This window comes from Panulirus ornatus, chromosome 29 (assembly GCF_036320965.1).
Source record: "Panulirus ornatus isolate Po-2019 chromosome 29, ASM3632096v1, whole genome shotgun sequence".
Lineage (NCBI taxonomy): Eukaryota > Metazoa > Arthropoda > Malacostraca > Decapoda > Palinuridae > Panulirus > Panulirus ornatus.
In genome coordinates, this window is record NC_092252.1 from 21,598,362 (window position 1) to 21,623,734 (window position 25,373).

At 41.6% G+C, this 25,373-nt stretch overlaps 1 protein-coding gene across 5 annotated transcripts in view; it reads right to left on the minus strand.

Annotated features, from left to right (window-relative positions):
* Positions 1-25,373, minus strand: part of LOC139758185 (transmembrane protein 208) — a 144,127-nt gene that overhangs the window by 41,594 nt on the left and 77,160 nt on the right. For all 5 annotated transcript variants that reach the window (XR_011714784.1, XR_011714785.1, XM_071679397.1 and 2 more), the window contains one exon: positions 633-717. Coding sequence is in view for 3 of the 5 variants with exons in the window: in XM_071679397.1 (XP_071535498.1) it covers positions 633-717 (85 nt within the window). In the remaining 2 variants the exon portion in view is untranslated. The remainder of the gene's footprint in view (positions 1-632; positions 718-25,373) is intronic.

Genomic DNA, 25,373 nt, shown 5'->3' on the forward strand with positions numbered 1-25,373 from the left:
GGGTGATGTACTGTCAGTGAACTGAACCTGGGCATATGAAACAATCAAGGGAAACATTGGAGAGGTCTGGGGAGTTTGGATGTGTATGGTGGTCTCGGGCATTGGTACATCATGCATGAGAACTGGAGACTGGATGTCTGCAAATGAGGCCACTGTTCATATGTTACTGATGCTACCTTATTATAGTGGGAAAGACAGTTATTGTAGGAATAAAAATCTAAAAAACTGAAATGAAAACTATGCATAATCAAGGATGGACCACATCATGATGAAATATATCTATTGAATAAAAGACAAACAAGAAAGACAATAAAAACACGTAAGCTGAAAAAAAAACAACAGGGTCAGCTCCTTGGCACATGCACTAATCTTTAAGCTCCAATCACTGTGACGCATGCCTTATCTTATGCACTATGTATACAATTTTTTTGTTTGTATTTGTGAAACAGGTATACAAACATTGGGTTAGGAAGTGGGACTGGAACAAGAATCCCCTTTTATTATGTAAATCTAGGTTTACTTTGCATGACTTTCCCTTAGAATGAATCCTCTACAGAGCATGGGAAGGGTGTAACCATCACAGAAAATAATCAAATGGGACATGTAAACTATCAAAGTGTTTATCATCTTACCAGAAGCCAAAGGAGCCAAAAGTAAGTGGAGATGGTTCCAAGCACCACAGTGCCAGAGGTCAAGATCACCAGGTCTTTCACATGTCTGTGGAGGGAACATCAACATTAGAAAAATTAATCTTAAACTCACAAAAGGCTTTCTCCCTCCAGGGAAGGTTGCCAAACAAAGAAAACGAAAGAGTTCTACTCCCTTTGGGTTAAGGTTAAATCCCAATAAAATCTTTAACCATTATTTCACCTGCTCCTACAGACTGATTAATCAGTGCCCTAACAGCAGTCTCTCCTCACCAGTGAAGCAGTTTGGTTAACACCAAGAGCTCCAACATCACATGACAGAAAAAACAAAAGCTCAAGAAGCCCTACTAACAAGCACACTACCACAATACTATGAGTACAGACTGTTACAATCGAAAGTTTCAAGTGTTTTCCTTTCCATAATCTATACAATAGCCTTGTTTATAAATGAAAACCAAACACACAGCAATGTTGAACCAATGGAAGTGGTATGCACAACTTATACATCAAATGAAAGCAATACACAGGTGGCACCCACTGCGGCTGCTGTTCCATAGTGGGTGGCAAGCAACCACCAATCGGTAAGGTACTACTGCCAGAGTTTTGCCAAGGATTGAGGCTGCAGTGCAGCCCAGATCACTGAGGATTGAGGCTGCAGTGCAGCCCAGATCATTGTCTTTTTTCCATTCCCTTAACCACATGAGGGTTGCTGGCATCCAATTCCACTCTCTTTTCCTCACATACAACAATTGACACTACAAAACACACATTTTAATCTCTCTATTTTTTCCTTGCTTTCTAAACTCTGTAATTTAAGGGAGCAAAAGCATTACAGAATTTTCTGGCACTTTGGAGGGGCATCATTGGCTGAGAGGTGTTGGGCAGATCCCAGGACCCACTCGACTTCCTTCATGCAACTGGAATACATCCCACTTACTTAGCAACTACTACTAGACCTGGCTCTTTTTCTATCCACATCTGCACCATACGTGGTCTTAATTCTTAACCTTCCAACTGTTGAACACCATCTGATTACCTCCTACCCCATTCTTTCACACCTCTCTGAAATCCAACTGTCCAAGGCTGCTACTCCTCTAAACTATCAGACCTCCAACTATAATTTCTATCTTCATTTTCACTCCAAAGGTGGAGTTTGTACCTTGTGCAGGACAGAAACACCTTTTGTTCACCCCATGAAACTTGAGTTTCCTAACTTTGATGACATCCAGCTCAAAATCTCTCCACCTTCTATTACCCTGTTTTTGTATTTCATTCATCCCTCCCATCCCCAATCCCTCAGCTAAGTACAACTTTTGGACTATTTGACTTCTTGTCAAGAAGCTCTGCCCTTGTCTCATCTACATGGTAAGATTCTCAATGCAGGGTATTTCAATGCACACCACAATGATTGGTTAGGCTCTAACCAGGATGATCCTAAAGCTGAGGCTTTTTTCTTCCTTAACAGTCTGGAACAATTTACTAAACACTCTACCTGAGTTCCCAACCATCATGACCACTCTTCTAACACACTTGACCTTTTTTATACCAATGAACTCTCTAACTATACACACACAATATATGCCCCCTTAGGGTTCTCTAACCATAATCTTATTTCTATTATTTCTACAAGGGCATGCTCATCTTCTATCTCCCCCTCAAAAGGCCAAGTTTGACACTATGGGAGAGCTAATCAGTTACCCCTGCAAAGTTTTTTTATTTACCTTCCTTAAAATGGGTACTAATTCTCTGGTTAGGAGGCCTTGCCTAGTGATGAATGTGTAACATACTAAACTATGTAACTCTTCCCTTACCCAGAAACCCAATCTGTTTTCATTTCTGCTCATAATCAATGCTAAGTTGTTCTTTGAAGAGCCAAGCATACTTGATTTCTACTAACAAAACTTTTTGGTCATTAACCATCTACAACAACTTTTGTAATACAACCTTTTCTCCCCTTTTCCAAGCTGATCAATCTACTGCTAACTGTCTAATCGATAAAGCCTCTCTTTTTGATATCTTCTTTTCCTCTACTTCCACTATGGATGATTCAGTCTAATCCTTTGCTCACATCTCCTCCTTCCAAATGTATGCCATCTCATACATTCTCCTCGCACACAGTCTTCCAGGTACAATCCCAGATACAGGTGGACATGGACTATGGCTCAGAAAGCACATCTCATTGTGCTCTATGGGAATGTGCCTCTGGGCTACCACCAATCCTTGCTTGCCTACTTTGCTTGTCTAATAACCCAAACATTCCTTTCTGTCCGGGGGCAAGCTTTGATGCAGTCTATCCCTAGAAAAAGAAACTGTTCTGACTCCTCCACCTATTGTCCAAATGCTCTCACTTCAGCTATCTCCAAAGTCTTTGAAACTGTAACTCTCACTTTCTCAAAAACTGAGAATCACAGTGCTAAGTTTACTAGTGCTCTTCTCTCCTACGTAAGCTTATCTCTGGTGCTCTTTTCTCATGGATTCTTTTGTCACAGCCCTTGACATCTACAAAGCATTTGACATAGAGGGGTGAAAGTGTTTGCTTTCTAAAATCCCCTCCTTTGATTTCACTGGCTCTCTCTCTGTTCTATATGGTATAGTTTCCTCTCAGACCATTCCATCACAATGTCTGTCAATGAAATGACTTCCCTCTCCTATTTTGATAATATCAGTTCTCCTTCGAGCTATGTCCTATCACCAAGTGTTTTCTTTCTCTCTTCTCTCAATAAATCATCCTCTCTCTTCTAATGCTGCCTCTATTCACTCTTACACATATGATTCCACTTTACATGCTTACTTTTCCCACCCTCCTCCCTTCAATACTCATTTTCTTTTTCAAGGTGGTCATGTTTCCTCTCCAAATTCAGATATGCATAGCATTTTGGATCTGTGTCTGATATAGCCTCACCTGTGACTTTTGTAGCCTTCCTCCTTCAACTCATAGCCTTATGCCAGTGCCTGTTGTCGCTTCACCTTGTAAACTTGTAAAGTTCAATAGCTCTAAAATGTAGTTTTTCCATATATCACTAAGAATAATTTGTTTCCCTCTGTTCAGTATAAAAAACTGAAATTAACCCTGTAATAACATAAACATGTTGAGGTTAACCATATCCTCCACTCTGTCCTGGAAACCCTACATATAAATATTACAAAGTCTGCTTCCAAAAAGCTGAGAGTGTTTTACAGGTGCCAAAATAATTTTTCTTGTGAGCACCTGTTTCATATGTAAAGGGGTTTCATTTGACCAAGTATGGAATATTACTCACATATCTAGTATGGTTCATCCTCCACCTCTCTATTAACTAAAATGGAATAAAAAGCCATGTCTCACTAATTCTGGTATTACCTCTCTTGGTTCTCTTTCTCTCCATTCTATGGGTATTATTTTGGCCAATGTTCTCATGAACTGCCTGCATGTATCCCAATTCCTAAGGTCAGGACCCACAACATGCATCTGGCTGCTGCTTCTCACAGCTTCTGTTTGGAGACCAGCCACTACAGGACTGGCTGTTATGACAACCCCTTCTTCCCTCAAATACTTAAGCAGTGGACTTCCCATCTTCTTTTTGTCTGTCTATCTCCATATAACTTTTCTCCTTTAAAGGTCAGGTCTGCAAACACTTGTGGAGCCCTCACTAATTTCTATTTTCTTTCTCTACCTTTTTTCTTTCAACCAAGACAGTCTTGATTGGTGCATGTTATTTGCTTGCGCCATATCAGTCATTATAAAGAAAAAACTTTTACTACATAGTGGACAAGTCGGTGTGTCTGTTACAGAGGCTTACAGAGTAAGCTTAGAAACCTGTTCTACATAGTGGACGAGGTGGTGTGTTTGCTAGAGAGGCTTATAGAATAAGCTTTAAAAGAACAGACTTACAATTTTCGAGGATTGTATGGAGTCACTTTTTGTTAAAATATATCAATACTAGTGAAAGATAGCAGTTACAGGTATAATAAGTAGAAGGTCTAATGTAAATACAAGAGAATTAACAATATCATTTCTTTTGAAGGGCCAGAGAAATACAATTTCATCATGCTGGATAGCTTGACTTGGATCTCCTGAAACATGAGACAATACTACTATTGTTGGCCTACTTGCTGTATGCCACTAAAAACTATTTTACAACAAAGTGAATCAACAAAATGACTACTTGCCAATTCTGTAAACTACAATTCACTAAATCTGGGCAAATAGTATGGAATTTTAAACAGGACACCAAATTTTTTTATTATTTTTCCAGTTATCTAGTACTCGTAAAAAATCCCAAAACAAAACCCATTGAGATCAAAATCATAAACTGTTCACTGAACATTCATCCCTCTAACTTTTCATTCATGTGTGCTCTCCATGAAGAGAATTTTTTTCAAACAAAAAATTCTCATCCATACAGAGTAAGACATATATATCATAAAAGTAATACTATTAATTTATATTTATTATACTTTGTCGCTGTCTCCTGCGTTAGTGAGGTAGTGCAAGGAAACAGACGAAAGAATGGCCAAACCCACCCATATACACATGTATAAACATACACATCCACACACACACATTTACATACCTATACATCTCAATGTATACATATATATACACACACAGACTTATACATATATACACATGTACATAATTCACACTGTCTGCCCTTATTCATTCCCATCGCCACCCCACCACACATGAAATAACAACTCCTTTTCCCCCGCATGTGTGCGAGGTAGCGCTAGGTAAAGACAACAAGGGCCACATTTGTTCACACTCAGGCTCTAGCTGTCATGTATAATGCACTGAAACCACACCTTCCTTTCCACATCTAGGCCCAACAGAACTTTCCATGGTTTACCCAAGATGCTTCACATGCCCTGGTTCAATCCACTGACAGCATGTCAACCCCGGTACACCACATCGTTCCAATTCACTCTATTCCTTGCACGCCTCTCACCCGCCTGCATGTTCAGGCCCCGATCACTCAGAATCTTTTTCACTCCATTTTTCCACCTCCAATTTGGTCTCCCACTTCTCCTCGTTCCCTCCACCTCTGACACCTATATCCTCTTGGTCAATCTTTCCTCACTCATTCTCTCCATATGACCAAACCACTTCGAAACACCCTTTTCTGCTCTCTCAGCCACACTCTTTTTATCACCACACATCTCGCTTACCTTTTCATTACTTACTCGATCAAACCACCTCACACCAAATATAGTCCTCAAACATCTCATTTCCAGCACATCCACCCTCCTGCGCACAACTCTATCTATAGCCCACACCTCGCAACCATATATCATTGTTGGAACCACTATTCCTTCAAACATACCCATTTTTGTTTTCCAAGATAACATCCTCAACTTCCACACATTTTTCAATGCTCCCAGAACTTTTGCCCCTCCCCCACCCTATGATTCACTTCCGCTTCCATGGTTCCTCCCACTGCCAAATCCACTCACAGATATCTAAAACACATCACTTCCTCCAGCTTTTCTCCATTCAAACTTGCCTCCCAATTAACTTGTCCCTCAACCCTACTGTACCTAATAACCTTGCTCTTATTCACATTTACTCTCAGCTTTCTTCTTTCACACACTTTACCAAACTCAATCACTAGCTCTGCAGTTTCTGACCCGAATCAGCCACCAGTTTTGTATCATCAGCGAACAACAACTGACTCACTTCCCAAGCACTCTCATCCACAACACAACAGGCTGCATACTTGCCCCTCTTTCAAAAACTCTTGCATTCATCTCCCTAACAACCCCTTCCACAAACAAATTAAACAACCATGAAGACATCACACACCCCTGCCACAAACCTACATTCACTGAGAACCAATCACTTCCTCTCTTTCTACACGTACACATTCCTTACATCCTCGAAAAAAACTTTTCACTACATCTAACAACTTGCCTCCCACACTATATATTCTTAATACCTTCCACAGAGCATCTCTATCAACTCTATCATATGCCTTCTCCAGAGTCATAAATGCTGCATACAAATCTATTTGTTTTTCTAAGTATTTCTCACATACATTCTTCAAAGCAAACACCTGATCTACGCATCCTCTACCACTTCTGACACCACACTGCTCTTCCCCAACCTGATGCTCTGTAAATGCCTTCACCCTCTCAATCAATACCCTCCCATATAATTTTCCAGGAATACTCAACAAACTTATACCTCTGTAATTTGAGCACTCACTTTTATCCCCTTTGCCTTTGTACAACGGCACCATGCAAGCATTCCGCCAATCCTCAGGCACCTCACCATGAGTCATATATACATTAAATGATCTTACCAACCAGTCAACAATACAGTCACCCCCTTTTTTAATAAATTCCACTGCAATATCATCTAAACCTGCTGCCTTGCCGGCTTTCATCTTCCGTAAAGCTTTTACTGCCTCTTCTCTGTTTACCAGATCATTCTCCCTAACCCTCTCACTTTGCACACCACCTCGACCAAAAAACCCTATATCTGCAACTCTGTCATCAAACACATTAAACAAATCTTCAAAATACTCACTCCATCTCCTTCTCACATCACCACCACTTCTTATCACCTCCCCGTTAGCCCCCTTCACTGATATTCCCATTTGTTCCCTTGTCTTACGCACTTTATTTACCTCCTTCCAAAACATCTTTTTATTCTCCCTAGAATTTAATGACACTCTTTCCCTCCACTCTCATTTCCCTCATTTTCACCTCTTGCACCTTTCTCTTGACCTCCTGCCTCTTTCTTTTATACATCTCCCAGTCATTTGCATTATTTCCCTGTAAAAATTGTCCAAATGCCTCTCTCTTATCTTTCACTAATAATCTTACTTCTTCATCCCACTACTCACTACCCTTTCTAATCTGCCCACCTCCCATGCTCCTCATGCCACAAGGCCCTTTCTAATCTGCCCATCTCCCACGCTACTCATGCCACAAGCATCTTTTGCACAAGCCGTCACTACTTCCCTAAATACATCCCATTCCCCCCCCCACTTACTTTACGTCCTTTGTTCTCACCTTTTTCCATTCTCTACTCAGCCTCTCCTGGTACTTCCTCACACAAGTCTCCTTCTCAAGCTCACTTACTCTCAACACTATCTTCACCCCAACATTCTCTCTTCTTTTCTGAATACCTCTACAAATCTTCACCTTTGCCTCCACAAGTTAATGATCAGACATCCCTCCACTTGCACCTCTCACCATATTAACATCCAAAAGTCCCTCTTTCATGCGCCTATCAATTAGCACGTAATCCAATAATGCTCTCTGGCCATCTCTCCTGCTTACATATGTATACTTATGGATATCTCTCTTTTTAAACCAGGTATTCCCAATCACCAGTCCTTTTTCAGCACATAAATCTACAAGCTCTTCACCATTTCCATTTACAACACTGAACACTCCATGTACACCAATTACTCCTTTAACTGCGACATTACTCACCTTTGCATTCAAATCTCCCATCACTATAACCTGGTCTCGTGCATCAAAACAACTAACACACTCACTCAACTGCTCCCGAAACACTTGCCTACCCTGATCTTTCTTCTCATGCCCAGGTGCATATGCACCAATAATCACCCATCTCTCTCCATCATCTTTCACTTTTACCCATATCAATCTAGAGTTTACTTTCTTACACTCTATCACATACTCCCATAACTCCTGTTTCTGGAGTATTGCTACTCCTTCCCTTGCTCTTGTCCTCTCACTAACCCCTGACTTTACTCCCAAGACATTCCCAAACCACTCTTCCCCTTTAACCTTGAGCTTCGTTTCACTCAGAGCCAAAAAATCCAGGTTCCTTTCCTCAAACATACTACCTATCACTCATTTTTTCTCATCTTGGTTACATCCACACACATTTAGACATCCCAATCTGAGCCTTCGAGGAGGATGAGCACTCCCCGTGTGACTCCTTCTTCTGTTTCCCCTTTTAAAAAGTTAAAATACAAGGAGGGGAGGGTTTCTAGCCCCCTCTCCCGTCCCCTTTAGTCGCCTTCTACGACATGTGAGGAATGCATGAGAAGTATTCTTTCTCCCCTTTGCCAGGGACAAAGTAAAACTATCCATATAAAATCTATGAAAAAAGCTTCCATATAATCAACATTTCAGGTAACTATGGTTACTACTATCACAAGATGTCAAGATGCTTGTGGCATGAGAAGTGTGGGAGGTGGGCAGATTAGAAAGGGTAGAGAGTGGTGGGATGAGGTAAGATTATTAGTATAAGAGAAGAGAGAGGCATTCGGACAATTTCTGCAGGGAAATAGTGCAAATGACATGGAAATGTATAAAAGAAAGAGGCAAGAGGTCAACAGAAAGGTGCAAGAGGTGAAAAAGTGGGCAAATGAGTTGGGGTGAGAGAGTATCATTAAATTTTTGGGAGAATAAAAAGATGTTTTGGAAGGAGGTAAATAAAGTGCAAAAGTGCATAAGACAAGAGAACAAATGGGAATATCAGTGAAGGTGGGTAATGGGGAGGTAATAACAAGTGGTGGTGATGTGAGAAGAAGATGGAGTGAGTATTTTGAAGGTTTGTTGAATGTGTTAGTTAATACAGTGGCAGATATAGGGTGTTTTGGTTGAGGTGGTGTGTGAAGTGAGAGGGTCAGGGAAAATGGTTTGGTAAACAGAGAAGAGGTAGTGAAAGCCTTGCGGAAGATGAAAGCCAGCAAGGCGGTGGGTTTGGATGGTATTGCAGTGAAATTTATTAAAAAAAAATGAGGTGACTGTGTTTTTGACTGATTGGTGAGGACATTCAGTTTATGTATGGCTCAGGATAAAGTGCCTGAGGATCAGCGGAATGCATGCATAGTGTCATTGTACAAAGGCAAAGAGGATGAAGGTGAGTGTTCAAATTACAGAGGTATGAGTCTGTTGAGTATTCCTGGGAAATTGTATGGGAAGGTATTGATTGAGAGGGTGAAGGCATGTACAGAGCATCAGATTGGGGAAGAGCAATGTGGTTTCAGAAGTGGTAGAGGATGTGAGATCAGGTATTTGCTTAGAAAAACAAATGGATTTGTATGCAGCATTAATGGATCTAGAGAAGGCATATGATAGAGTTGATAGACATGCTTTGTGGAAGGTACTAAGAATATATGGTATGAGAGGTAAGTTGCTAGAAACGGTGAAAAGTTTTTATCGAGGATGTATGGCATATGTACAAGTAGGAAGAGAGGAAAGTGATTGGTTCCCAGTGAATGTCGGTTTGTGGCAGGGGTGCATGATGTCTCCATGGTTGTTTAATTTGTTTATGGATGGGGTTGTTAGGGAGGTGAATGCAAGGGTTTTGGAGAAAGGGGCAAGTATGCAATCTGTTGTGGATGAGAGGGCTTGGGAAGTGAGTAAGTTCTTGTTGGCTGATGATATAGCACTGGTGGCTGATTCAGGTAAGAAACTGCAGAAGCTGGTGACTGAGTTTGGTAAAGTGTGTGAAAGAAAAAAGCTGAGAGTAAATGTGTATAAAAGCAAGGTACAGTAGGGTTGAGGGACAAGTCAACTGAAAGGTAAGTTTGAATGGAGAAAAACTGGAGGAAGAGAAGTGTTTTAGATATCTGGGAGATGATTTGGCAGTGGATTGAACAATGGAAGTGGAAGTGAGCCACAGGGTGGGGGAGGGGGCGAAGGTTCTGGGAGCGCTGAAGAATGTTTAGAAGGTGAGAACATTATCTTGGAAAGCAAATATGGGTATGTTTAAAGGAATAGTGGTTCCAACAATATTATATGGTTGCAAGGCGTATGCTATAGATAGGATTGTTTGGAGGAGGGTGGATGTGTTCGAAATGAAATGTTTGAGGACAATATGTGGTGTGAGGTGGTTTGATCAAGTAAGTAATGAACAGGTAAGAAAGATGTGTGGTAATAAAAAGAGTGTCGTTGACAGGGCAGAAGAGGGTATATTGAAACAGTTTGGTCACATGGAGAACATGAGTGAGGAAAGATTGAGAAAGAGGATATATGTATCAGAGATGGAGGGAACAAGAAGAAGTGAGTGACCAAATTGGTGGTGGAAGGATGGAGTGAAAAAGATTTGAGTGATCGGGGCCTGAACATGCAGGAGGGTGAAAGGAATGCAAGGAAAAGGGTGAATTGGAATGATGTGGTATACCAGGGTCAACATGCTGATAATGGATTGAACCAGGGCATGTGAAGCCTCTGGGGCAAACCATGGAAAGTTTTGTGGGGCCTGGATGTGGAAAGGTAGCTGTGGTTTCGGTGCATTATACATGACAGCTAGAGACTGAGTTTGTACAAATGTGGCCTTTGTTGTCTTTTCCTAGAGCTACTTCATGCACGCGCGTGGGGAGGGGGTTGTCTTTTCATGTGTGGCGAGGTGGCGACGTGAATGAATAAAGGCAGCAAGTATGAATTATGTACATGTGTATATATGTATATGTCTGTGTATGTATATATAAATCTTATATTTACTTATTATACTTTGTCGCTGTCTCCCGCGTTAGTGAGGTAGCGTAAGGAAACAGACGAAAGAATGGCCCAAACCACCCACATACACATGTACATACATGCACATCCACACACGCACATATACATACCTATACATCTCAACGTATGCATATATATACAGACACAGACTTATGCATATATACACGTACATAATTCATACTGTCTGCCTATATTCATTCCCCTCGCCATCCCGCCACACATGAAATGAAAACCCCCTCCCCCCCGCATGTGCGCGATGTAGTGCTAGGAAAAGACAACGAGGGGCACATTCGTTCACACTCACTCTCTAGCTGTCATATATAATGCATCAAAACCACAGCTCCCTTACCACATCCAGGCCCTACAAAACTTTCCATGGTTTACCCCAGATGCTTCATATGCCCTGCTTCAATCCATTGACAGCATGTCAACCCCAGTATACCACATCGTTCCAATTCACTCTATTCCTTACACGCCTTTCACCCTCCTGTATGTTCAGACCCCGATCATTCAAAATCTTTTTCACTCCATCTTTCCACCACCAATTTGGTCTCCCACTTCTCTGCGTTCCCTCCACCTCTAACACATATATCCTCTTTGTCAGTTTTTCCTCACTCATTCTCTCCATGTGACCAAACCATTTCAAAACACTCTCTTCTGCTCTCTCAACCATACTCTTTTTTTTTACCACACATCTCTCTTACCCTTTCATTACTTACTGGATCAAACCATCTCAAACCACATATTGTCCTCCAACATCTCATTTCCAGCACATCCACCCTCCTCCTCACAACTCTATCTATAGTTCACGCCTTGCAACCATATAACATTGTTGGAACCACTATTCCCTCAAACATACCCATATTTGCTTTCCAAGATAACATTCTCAACTTCCACACATTTTTCAACTCTCCAAGAACTTTCATCCCCTCCCCCACCCTATGATTCACTTCCGCTTCCATGGTTCCATCCGCTGCCAAATCCACTCCCAGATATCTAAAACACTTCACTTCTTCCAGTTTTTCTCCATTCAAACTTACCTCCCAATTGACTTGTCCTTCAACCCTATTGTACCTAATAACCTTATTCTTACCCACATTTACTCTAAGCTTTCTTCATTCCCACACTTTACCAAAGTCAGTCACCAGCTTCTGCAGTTTCTCACATGAATCAGCCACCAGCGCTGTATCATCAGTGAACAACAACTGACTCACTTCCCAAGCTCTCTCATCCACAACAGACTGCATACTTGCCCCTCTTTCCAAAATGCTTGCATTCACCTCCCTAACAGCCCCATCCATAAACAAATTAAACAACCATGGAGACATCAGCCACTCCTGCCGCAAACTAACATTTACTAAGAACCAAGCGCTTTCCTCTCTTCCTACACGTACACGTGCCTTACATCCTCGATAAAAACTTTTCACTGCATCTAGCAACATACCTCCCACACCATATATTCTTAATACCTTCCACAGGGCATCTCTACCAACTCTATCATATGCCTTCTCCAGATCCATAAATGCTACATACAAATCCATTTGCTTTTCTAAATACTTCTCACATACATTTTCCAAAGTAAACTCCTGATCCACACATCATCTACCTCTTCTGAAACCACACTGCTCTTCCCTAATCTGATGCTCTGTACATGACTTCACCCTCTCAATCAATACCATCCCATATAATTTACTAGGAATACTCAAGAAACTTATACCTCTGTAATTGGAGCAATCACTTTTATCCCCTTTGGCTTTGCACAATGGCACTATGCGAGCAGTGTGTCAGTCCTCAGGCACCTTACCATGAGTCATACATACATTGAATAACCTTACCAACCAGTCAACAATACAGCCAACCCCTTTTTTAATTAATTCCACTGCAATATCATCCAAACCCACTGCCTTGCCAGCTTTCATCTTCTGCAAAGCTTTTACTACCTCTTCTCTGTTTACCAAAATCATTCTCCCTAGCCCTCTCACTTTGCACACCACCTCGACTAAAACACCCTATATCTGCCACTCAATCATCAAACACATTCAACAAACCTTCAAAATACTCACTTCATATCCTTCTCACAACACCATTACTTGTTATCACCTCCCAATTAGGCCCCTTCACTGTTTCAGGAGTATTGCTACTCCTTCCCTTGCTCTTGTCCTCTCACTAACCCCTGACTTTACTACCAAGACATTCCCAAACCACTCTTCCCCTTGACCCTTGAGCTTTGTTTCACTCACAGCCAAAAAATCCAGGTTCCTTTCCTCAAACATACTACCTATCTCTCCTTTTTTCTCATCTAGGTTACATCCACACACATTTAGACATCCCAATCGGAGCCTTCGAGGAAAATGAGCACTCTCCATGTGACTCCTTCTTCTGTTTCCCCTTTTAGAAAGTTAAAATAAAAGGAGAGGAGGGTTTCTAGCCTCCCACTCCCGTCCTCTTTAGTTGCCTTCTACGACACGTGAGGAATGCGTGGGAAGCATTCTTTCTCCCCTATCCCAGGAATAAAGTAAGACTGTCCATATAAAATCTATGAAAAAGCTTCCATATAATCAACATTTCAGGTAACTATGGTCACTGCTATCACAAGATATCAAGATGCTTGTGGCATGAGAAGCGTGGGAGGTGGGCAGATTAGAAAGGGTAGTGAGTGGTGGGATGAAGAAGTAGGATTATTAGTGAAAGAGAAGAGAGAGGCATTTGGACGATTTTTGCAGGGAAATAGTGCAAATGACTAAGAGATGTGTAAAAGAAAAAGGCAAGAGGTCAACAGAAAGGTGCAAGAGGTGAAAAAGTGGGCAAATGAGAGTTGGGATGAGAGAGTATCATTAAATCTTTGGGTGAATAAAAAGATGGAAGGAGGTAAATAGTGCGTAAGACAAGAGAACAAATAGGAACATCGGTGAAGGGGGGTAATGGGGAGGTAATAACAATTTGGTCTATCACTTCTCCTCGTTCCCTCCACCTATAACACTTATATCCTCTCTCTCAGTCTTTCCTGACTTATTCTCTCCATGTAACCAAACCATTTCGAAACACCCTCTTCTGCTATCTCAACCATACTCTTTCTTTTACCACACATCTCTCTTCCTCTTTCATTACTTATTGGATCAAACTATCTCACACCACATTTTATCATCCAACATTTCATTTCCGGCACATCCATACATTTTTCAACGCTCAAAGAACTTTCGCACCCTCCCCCACCCTATGACTCACTTCCGCTTCCATGGTTCCATCGCTGCCAAATCCACTCCCAGATATCTAAAACACTTCACTTCCTCCAGTTTTTCCAATTCAAACTTACCTCCCAATTGACTTGTCCTTCAACCCTACTGTACCTAATAACCTTGCTCTTATTCACATTTACTCTCAGCTTTCTTCATTCATACACTTTACCAAACTCAGTCACCAGCTTCTGCAGTTTCTCTCCTGAATCAGCCACCAGCGCTGTATCATCAGCGAACAACAACTGACTCACTTCTCAAGCTCTCTCATCCACAACAGATTGGATACTTATCCCTCTTTCCAAAACTCTTGCATTCACCTTCCTAACAACCCCATCCATAAACAAATTAAACAACCATGGAGACATCACACACCCCTGCCGCAAATTAACATTCACTGAGAACCAAGCGCTTTCCTCTCTTCCTACACGTACACATGCCTTACATCCTCGATAAAAACTTTTCAATGCTTCTAGCAACTTACCTCCCACACCATATATTCTTAATACCTTCCACAAGGCATCTCTACCAACTCTATCATATGCCTTCTCCAGATCCATAAATGCTATATACAAATCCATTTGCTTTACTAACCACTTCTCACATACTTTTTTCAAAGCAAACACCTGATCCACACATCATCTACCACTTCTGAAACCACACTGCTCTTCCCCAATCTGATGCTCTGTACATGCCTTCACCCTCTCAATCAATACCCTCCCATATAATTTACCAGGAATACTCAACAAACTTATACCTCTGTAATTTGAGCACTCACTCTTATCCCCCTTTGCCTTTGTACAATGGCACTATGCAAACATTCTGCCAGTCCTGAGGCACCTCACCATGAGTCATACATACATCAAATAACCTTACCAACCAGTCAACAATACAGTCAACCCCTTTTTTAATTAATTCCACGGCAATATCATCAAAACCTGCTGCCTTGCCGGCTTTCATCTTCCGCAAAGCTTTTACTACCTGTCCTCTGTTTACCAAATCATTCTCCCTAACCCTCTCACTTTGCACATCACCTCAACTAAAACACCCTATTTCTGCCACTCTATCATCAAACACATTCACCAAACCTACAAAATATTCACTCCATCTCCTTACATCACCACTATTTGTTATCACCTCCCCATTAGTCCCCTTCACTGATGTTCCCATTTCTTCCCCTGTCTTATGCATTTTATTTACCTCCTTCAAAAATATCATTTTATTCTCCCTAAAATTTAATGATACTCTCTCACCCAAACCCTCATTTGCCCTCTTTTTTGCCTCTTGCACCTTTCTCTTTGCCTCCTGCCTCTTTCTTTTATAAATCTCCCACTCATTTGTATTATTTCCCTGCAAAAATCCTCCAAATGCCTCTGTCTTCGCTTTCACTAATAATCTTACAACTTCATCCCACCATTCACTACCCTTTCTAATCTGCCCACCTCCCACGCTTCTCATGCCACAAGCATCTTTTGCACAAGCCATCACTGCTTCTCTAAATACATCCCATTCCTCCCCCACTCCCTTTAACTCCTTTGTTATCACCTATTTCCATTCTGTACTCAGTCTCTCCTGGTACTTCCCCTCATAAGTCTCCTTCCCAAGCTCACTAACTCTCACCACTCTCTTCAGCCCAACATTCTCTCTTCTTTTCGGAAAACCTCTACAAATCTTCACCTTCGCCTCCACCAAATAATGATCAGACATCCCTCCAGTTGCACCTCTCAGCAAATTAACATCCAAAAGTCTCTTTCCAGCGCCTATCAATTACCACGTAATCCAATAACGCTCTCTGGTCATCTCTCCTACTTTTTTTTTTTTTTTGCTTTGTCGCTGTCTCCCGCGTTTACGAGGTAGCGCAAGGAAACAGACGAAAGAAATGGCCCAACCCCCCCCATACACATGTATATACATACGTCCACACACGCAAATATACATACCTACACAGCTTTCCATGGTTTACCCAGACGCTTCACATGCCTTGATTCAATCCACTGACAGCACGTCAACCCCGGTATACCACATCGCTCCAATTCACTCTATTCCTTGCCCTCCTTTCACCCTCCTGCATGTTCAGGCCCCGATCACACAAAATCTTTTTCACTCCATCTTTCCACCTCCAATTTGGTCTCCCTCTTCTCCTCGTTCCCTCCACCTACGACACATATATCCTCTTGGTCAATCTTTCCCTCACTCATTCTCTCCATGTGCCCAAACCATTTCAAAACACCCTCTTCTGCTCTCTCAACCAAGCTCTTTTTATTTCCACACATCTCTCTTACCCTTACGTTACTTACTCGATCAAACCACCTCACACCACACATTGTCCTCAAACATCTCATTTCCAGCACATCCATCCTCCTGCACACAACTCTATCCATAGCCCACGCCTCGCAACCATACAACATTGTTGGAACCACTATTCCTCCAAACATACCCATTTTTGCTTTACGAGATAATGTTCTCGACTTCCACACATTCTTCAAGGCTCCCAGAATTTTCGCACCCTCCCCCACCCTATGATCCACTTTCGCTTCCATGGTTTCATCCGCTACCAGATCCACTCCCAGATATCTAAAACACTTCACTTCCTCCAGTTTTTCTCCATTCAAACTCACCTCCCAATTGACTTGACCCTCAACCCTACTGTACCTAATAACCTTGCTCTTATTCACATTTACTCTTAACTTTCTTCTTTCACACACTTTACCAAACTCAGTCACCAGCTTCTGCAGTTTCTCACATGAATCAGCCACCAGCGCTGTATCATCAGCTAACAACAACTGACTCACTTCCCAAGCTCTCTCATCCCCAACAGACTTCATACTTGCCCCTCTTTCCAAAACTCTTGCATTCACCTCCCTAACAACCCCATCCATAAACAAATTAAACAACCATGGAGACATCACACACCCCTGTCGCAAACCTACATTCACTGAGAACCAATCATACATACATTAAATAACCTTACCAACCAGTCAACAATACAGTCACCCCCTTTTTTAATAAATTCCACTGCAATACCATCCAAACCTGCTGCCTTGCCGGCTTTCATCTTCCGCAAAGCTTTTACTACCTCTTCTCTGTTTACCAAATCATTTTCCCTAACCCTCTCACTTTGAACACCACCTCGACCAAAACACCCTATATCTGCCACTCTATCATCAAACACATTCAACAAACCTTCAAAATACTCACTCCATCTCCTTCTCACATCACCACTACTTGTTATCACCTCCCCATTTGCGCCCTTCACTGAAGTTCCCATTTGCTCCCTTGTCTTACGCACTTTATTTACCTCCTTCCAGAACATCTTTTTATTCTCCCTAAAATTTAATGATACTCTCTCATCCCAACTCTCATTTGCCCTTTTTTTCACCTCTTGCACCTTTCTCTTGACCTCCTGTCTCTTTCTTTTATACATCTCCCACTCAATTGCATTTTTTCCCCGCAAAAATCGTCCAAATGCCTCTCTCTTCTCTTTCACTAATACTCTTACTTCTTCATCCCACCACTCACTACCCTTTCTAATCAACCCACCTCCCACTCTTCTCATGCCACAAGCATTTTTGTGCAATCCAACACTGATTCCCTAGATACATCCCATTTCTCCCCCACTCCCCTTACTTCCATTGTTCTCACCTTTTTCCATTCTGTACTCAGTCTCTCCTGGTACTTCCTCACACAAGTCTCCTTCCCAAGCTCACTTACTCTCACCACCCTCTTCACCCCAACATTCACTCTTCTTTTCTGAAAACCCATACAAATCTTCACCTTAGCCTCCACAAGATAATGATCAGACATCCCTCCAGTTGCACCTCTCAGCACATTAACATCCAAAAGTCTCTCTTTCGCGCGCCTGTCAATTAACACGTAATCCAATAACGCTCTCTGGCCATCTCTCCTACTTACATAAGTATACTTATGTATATCTCGCTTTTTAAACCAGGTATTCCCAATCATCAGTCCTTTTTCAGCACATAAATCTACAAGCTCTTCACCATTTCCATTTACAACACTGAACACCCTATGTATACCAATTATTCCCTCAACTGCCACATTACTCACCTTTGCATTCAAATCACCAATTACTATAACCCGGTCTCGTGCATCAAAACCACTAACACACTCATTCAGATGCTCCCAAAACACTTGCCTCTCATGATCTTCCTTCTCATGCACCAATAATCACCCATCTCTCTCCATCAACTTTCAGTTTTACCCATATTAATCGAGAATTTACTTTCCTACATTCTATCACGTACTCCCACAACTCCTGTTTCAGGAGTACTGCTACTCCTTCCCTTGCTCTTGTCCTCTCACTAACCCCTGACTTTACTCCCAAGACATTCCCAAACCACTCTTCCCCTTTACCCTTGAGCTTCATTTCACTCAGAGCCAAAACATCCAAGTTCCTTTCCTCAAACATACTACCTATCTCTCCTTTTTTCACATCTTGGTTACATCCACACACATTTAGGCACCCCAATCTGAGCCTTCGAGGAGGATGAGCACTCCCCGCGTGACTCCTTCTTCTGTTTCCCATTTCATAAAGTTAAAAATAAAAAAAAAGAATACAAGGAGGGGAGGATTTCTGGCCCCCCGCTCCCGTCCCCTTTAGTCGCTTTCATACGACACGCGAGGAATGCGTGGGAAGTATTCTTTCACCCCTATCCCCAGGGACGATTTTTCCAGGGAAAAAATGCAATTGAGTGGGAGATGTATAAAAGAAAGAGACAGGAGGTCAAGAGAAAGGTGCAAGAGGTGAAAAAAAGGGCAAATGAGAGTTGGGGTGAGAGAGTATCATTAAATTTTAGGGAGAATAAAAAGATGTTCTGGAAGGAGGTAAATAAAGTGCGTAAGACAAGGGAGCAAATGGGAACTTCAGTGAAAGGCGCAAATGGGGAGGTGATAACAAGTAGTGGTGATGTGAGAAGGAGATGGAGTGAGTATTTTGAAGGTTTGTTGAATGTGTTTGATGATAGAGTGGCAGATATAGGGTGTTTTGGTCAAGGTGGTGTGCAAAGTGAGAGGGTTAGGGAAAATGATGTGGTAAACAGAGAAGAGGTAGTGAAAGCTTTGCGGAAGATGAAAGCCGGCAAGGCAGCAGGTTTGGATGGTATTGCAGTGGAATTTATTAAAAAAGGGGGTGACTGTATTGTTGACTGGTTGGTAAGGTTATTCAATGTATGTATGACTCATGGTGAGGTGCCTGAGGATTGGCGGAATGCGTGCATAGTGCCATTGTACAAAGGCAAAGGGGATAAGAGTGAGTGCTCAAATTACAGAGGTATAAGTTTGTTGAGTATTCCTGGTAAATTATATGGTAGGGTATTGATTGAGAGGGTGAAGGCATGTACAGAGCATCAGATTGGGGAAGAGCAGTGTGGTTTCAGAAGTGGTAGAGGATGTGTGGATCAGGTGTTTCCTTTGAAGAATGTATGTGAGAAATACTTAGAAAAGCAAATGGATTTGTATGTAGCATTTATGGATCTGGAGAAGGCATATGATAGAGTTGATAGAGATGCTCTGTGGAAGGTATTAAGAATATATGGTGTGTGGGGAAAGTTGTTAGAAGCAGTGAAAAGTTTTTATCGAGGATGTAAGGCATGTGTACGTGTAGGAAGAGAGGAAAGTGATTGGTTCTCAGTGAATGTAGGTTTGCGGCAGGGGTGTGTGATGTCTCCATGGTTGTTTAATTTGTTTATGGATGGGGTTGTTAGGGAGGTAAATGCAAGAGTTTTGGAAAGAGGGGCAAGTATGAAGTCTGTTGGGGATGAGAGAGCTTGGGAAGTGAGTCAGTTGTTGTTCGCTGATGATACAGCGCTGGTGGCTGATTCATGTGAGAAACTGCAGAAGCTGGTGACTGAGTTTGGTAAATTGTGTGGAAGAAGAAAGTTAAGAGTAAATGTGAATAAGAGCAAGGTTATTAGGTACAGTAGGGTTGAGGGTCAAGTCAATTGGGAGGTGAGTTTGAGTGGAGAAAAACTGGAGGAAGTGAAGTGTTTTAGATATCTGGGAGTGGATCTGGCAGCGGATGGAACCATGGAAGCGGAAGTGGATCATAGGGTGGGGGAGGGGGCGAAAGTTCTGGGGGCCTTGAAGAATGTGTGGAAGTCGAGAACATTATCTCGGAAAGCAAAAATGGGTATGTTTGAAGGAATAGTGGTTCCAACAATGTTGTATGGTTGCGAGGCGTGGGCTATGGATAGAGTTGTGTGCAGGAGGATGGAGGTGCTGGAAATGAGATGTTTGAGGACAATGTGTGGTGTGAGGTGGTTTGATCGAGTGAGTAACGTAAGGGTAAGAGAGATGTGTGGAAATAAAAAGAGCGTGGTTGAGAGAGCAGAAGAGGGTGTTTTGAAGTGGTTTGGGCACATGGAGAGGATGAGTGAGGAAAGATTGACCAAGAGGATATATGTGTCGGAGGTGGAGGGAGCAAGGAGAAGAGGGAGACCAAATTGGAGGTGGAAAGATGGAGTGAAAAAGATTTTGTGTGATCGGGGCCTGAACATGCAGGAGGGTGAAAGGAGGGCAAGGAATAGAGTGAATTGGAGCGATGTGGTATACCGGGGTTCACGTGCTGTCAGTGGATTGAATCAAGGCATGTGAAGCGTCTGGGGTAAACCATGGAAAGCTGTGTAGGTATGTATATTTGCGTGTGTGGACGTATGTATATACATGTGTATGGGGGGGTTGGGCCATTTCTTTCGTCTGTTTCCTTGCGCTACCTCGCAAACGCGGGAGACAGCGACAAAGTATAAAAAAAGAAAAAAAAAATATATATATATATATATATATATATATACATATATATATATATATATATATATATATATATATATATATATATATATATATATGTATAAAAATATATATATATATATATATATATATATATATATATATATATATATATATCTTTTCTTTCATACTATTCGCCATTTCCCGCATTAGCAAGGTAGCGTTAAGAACAGAGGACTGGGCCTCTGAGGGAATGTCCTCACCTGGCCTCGTTCTCTGTTCCTTCTTTTGGAAAATCAAAAAAAAACGAGAGGGGAGGATTTCCAGCCCCCCGCTCCCTCCCCTTTTAGTCGCCTTCTACGACACGCAGGGAATACGTGGGAAGTATTCTTTCTCCCCTATCCCCAGGGATAATATATATATATATATATATATATATATATATATATATATATATATATACATATATATATATATATATATATATATATATATATATATATATATATATATATATACATATATATATATATATATATATATATATATATATATATATATATACATATATATATATATATATATATATATATATATATATATATATATATATATATGTATATTTTTTTTTTTTTGCTTTGTCGCTGTCTCCCGCGTTTGCGAGGTAGCGCAAGGAAACAGACGAAAGAAATGGCCCAACCCACCCCCATACACATGTATATACATACGTCCACACACGCAAATATACATACCTACACAGCTTTCCATGGTTTACCCCAGACGCTTCACATGCCTTGATTCAATCCACTGACAGCACGTCAACCCCGGTATACCACATCGCTCCAATTCACTCTATTCCTTGCCCTCCTTTCACCCTCCTGCATGTTCAGGCCCCGATCACACAAAATCTTTTTCACTCCATCTTTCCACCTCCAATTTGGTCTCCCTCTTCTCCTCGTTCCCTCCACGTCCGACACATATATATCCTCTTGGTCAATCTTTCCTCACTCATTCTCTCCATGTGCCCAAACCATTTCAAAACACCCTCTTCTGCTCTCTCACCACGCTCTTTTTATTTCCACACATCTCTCTTACCCTTACGTTACTTACTCGATCAAACCACCTCACACCACACATTGTCCTAAAACATCTCATTTCCAGCACATCCATCCTCCTGCGCACAACTCTATCCATAGCCCACGCCTCGCAACCATACAACATTGTTGGAACCACTATTCCTTCAAACATACCCATTTTTGCTTTCCGAGATAATGTTCTCGACTTCCACACATTCTTCAAGGCTCCCAGAATTTTCGCCCCCCTCCCCCACCCTATGATCCACTTCCGCTTCCATGGTTCCATCCGCTGCCAGATCCAGATATCTAAAACACTTCACTTCCTCCAGTTTTTCTCCATTCAAACTCACCTCCCAATTGACTTGACCCTCAACCCTACTGTACCTAATAACCTTGCTCTTATTCACATTTACTCTTAACTTTCTTCTTTCACACACTTTACCAAACTCAGCCACCAGCTTCTGCAGTTTCTCACATGAATCAGCCACCAGCGCTGTATCATCAGCGAACAACAACTGACTCACTTCCCAAGCTCTCTCATCCCCAACAGATTTCATACTTGCCCCTCTTTCCAAAACTCTTGCATTCATCTCCCTAACAACCCCATCCATAAACATATTAAACAACCATGGAGACATCACACACCCCTGCCGCAAACCTACATTCACTGAGAACCAATCACTTTCCTCTCTTCCTACACGTACACATGCCTTACATCCTCGATAAAAACTTTTCACTGCTTCTAACAACTTGCCTCCCACACCATATATTCTTAATATATGTACTTATGGCTCTGAGTGAAACGAAGGTCAAGGGTAAAGGGGAAGAGTGATTTGGGAATATCTTGGGAGTAAAGTCAGGGGTTAGTGAGAGGACAAGAGCAAGGGAAGGAGTACCACTACTCCTGAAACAGGAGTGGTGGGAGTATGTGATAGAGTGTAAGAAAGTAAACTCTAGATTGATATGGGTAAAACTGAATGTGGATGGGGAGAGATAGGTGATTATTGGTGCATATGCACCTGGGCATGAGAAGAAAGATCATGAGAAGCAAGTGCTTTGGGAGCAGCTGAATGAGTGTGTTAGTAGTTTTGATGCACGAGACCGGATTATAGTGAAGGGTGATTTGAATGCAAAGGTGAGTATTGTGGCAGTTGATGGAATAATTGGTATACATGGGGTGTTCAGTGTTGTAAATGGAAATGGTGAAGAGCTTGTAGATTTACGTGCTGAAAAAGGGCTGGTGATTGGGAATACCTGGTTTAAAAACAGATATACATAAATATACGTATGTAAGTATGAGAGATGGCCAGAGAGCATTATAGGATTACGTGTTAATTGATAGGTGCACGAAAGAGAGACTTTTGGATGTTAATGTGCTAAGAGGTGCAACTGGAGGGATGTCTGATCATTATCTTGTGGAGGCGAAGGTGAAGATTTGTAGAGGTTTTCAGAAAAGAAGAGAGAATGTTGGGGTGAAGAGAGTGGCGAGAGTAAGTGAGCTTGGGAAGGATACTTGTGTGAGACAGTACCAGGAGAGACTGAGTACAGAATGGAGAAAGGTGAGAACAAAGGAGGTAAGGGGAGTGGGGGAGGAATAGGATGTATTTAGGGAAGCAGTGATGTGGATGATAGGTAGCGCTAGGAAAAGACAACAAAGGCCACATTCGTTCACACTCACTCTCTAGCTGTCATGTAATAATGCACCGAAACCACAGCTCCATTTCCACATCCAGGCCCCACAGAACTTTACATGGTTTACCCCAGATGCTACATATGCCCTGGTTCAATCCATTGACAGAACATTGACCCCGGTATACCACATTGTTCTAATTCACTCTATTCCATGCACGCCTTTCACCCTCCTGCATGTTCAGGCCCCGATCACTCAAAATCTTTTTCACTCCATCTTTCCACCTCCAATCTGCCTCCCACTTCTACTCATTCCCTCCACCTCTAACACATATATCCTCTTGGTCCATCTTTCCTCACTCATTCTCTCCGTGTGACCAAACCATTTCAAAACACCCTCTTCTGCTCTCTCAACCACACTCTTTTTATTACCATACATCTCTCTTACCCTATTATTACTTACTCGATCAAACCACCTCACATCACATATTGTCATCAAACATCTCATTTCCAGCACATCCACCCTCCTCTCCTCAACTCTATCTGTAGCCCACACCTCGCAACCATATAACATTGTTGGAACCACTATTCCTTCAAACATACCCATTTTTGTTTTCCAAGATAATGTTCTCGACTTCCACACATTCTTTAACCCTCCCAGAACTTTCGCCCCCCTCCCCCACCCTATGATTCACTTCCGCTTCCATGGTTCCACCTGCTGCCAAATCCACTCCCAGATATCTAAAACATTTCACTTCCTCCAGTTTTTCTCCATTCAAACTTACCTCCCAATTGACTTGTCCCTCAACCCTACTGTATATATATCATATATATATATATATATATATATATATATATATATATATATATATATATATATACATATATATATATGTCCCTGGGGATAGGGGAGAAAGAATACTTCCCACGTATTCCCTGCGTGTCGTAGAAGGCGACTAAAAGGGAAGGGAGCCGGGGGCTGGAAATCCTCCCCTCTCGTTTTTTTTTTTAATTTTCCAAAAGAGGGAACAGAGAAGAGGGCCAGGTGAGGATATTCCCTCAAAGGCCCAGTCCTCTGTTCTTAACGCTACCCCGCTATCGCGGGAAATGGCGAATAATTTGAAAAAAAAAAAAAAATATATATATATATATATATATATATATATATATATATATATATATATATATATATATATATATATATATATAAAGGGGGTGACTGTATTGTTGACTGGTTGGTAAGGTTATTTAATGTATGTATGACTCATGGTGAGGTGCCTGAGGATTGGCGGAATGCGTGCATAGTGCCATTGTACAAAGGCAAAGGGGATAAGAGTGAGTGCTCAAATTACAGAGGTATAAGTTTGTTGAGTATTCCTGGTAAATTATATGGTAGGGTATTGATTGAGAGGGTGAAGGCATGTACAGAGCATCAGATTGGGGAAGAGCAGTGTGGTTTCAGAAGTGGTAGAGGATGTGTGGATCAGGTGTTTCCTTTGAAGAATGTATGTGAGAAATACTTAGAAAAGCAAATGGATTTGTATGTAGCATTTATGGATCTGGAGAAGGCATATGATAGAGTTGATAGAGATGCTCTGTGGAAGGTATTAAGAATA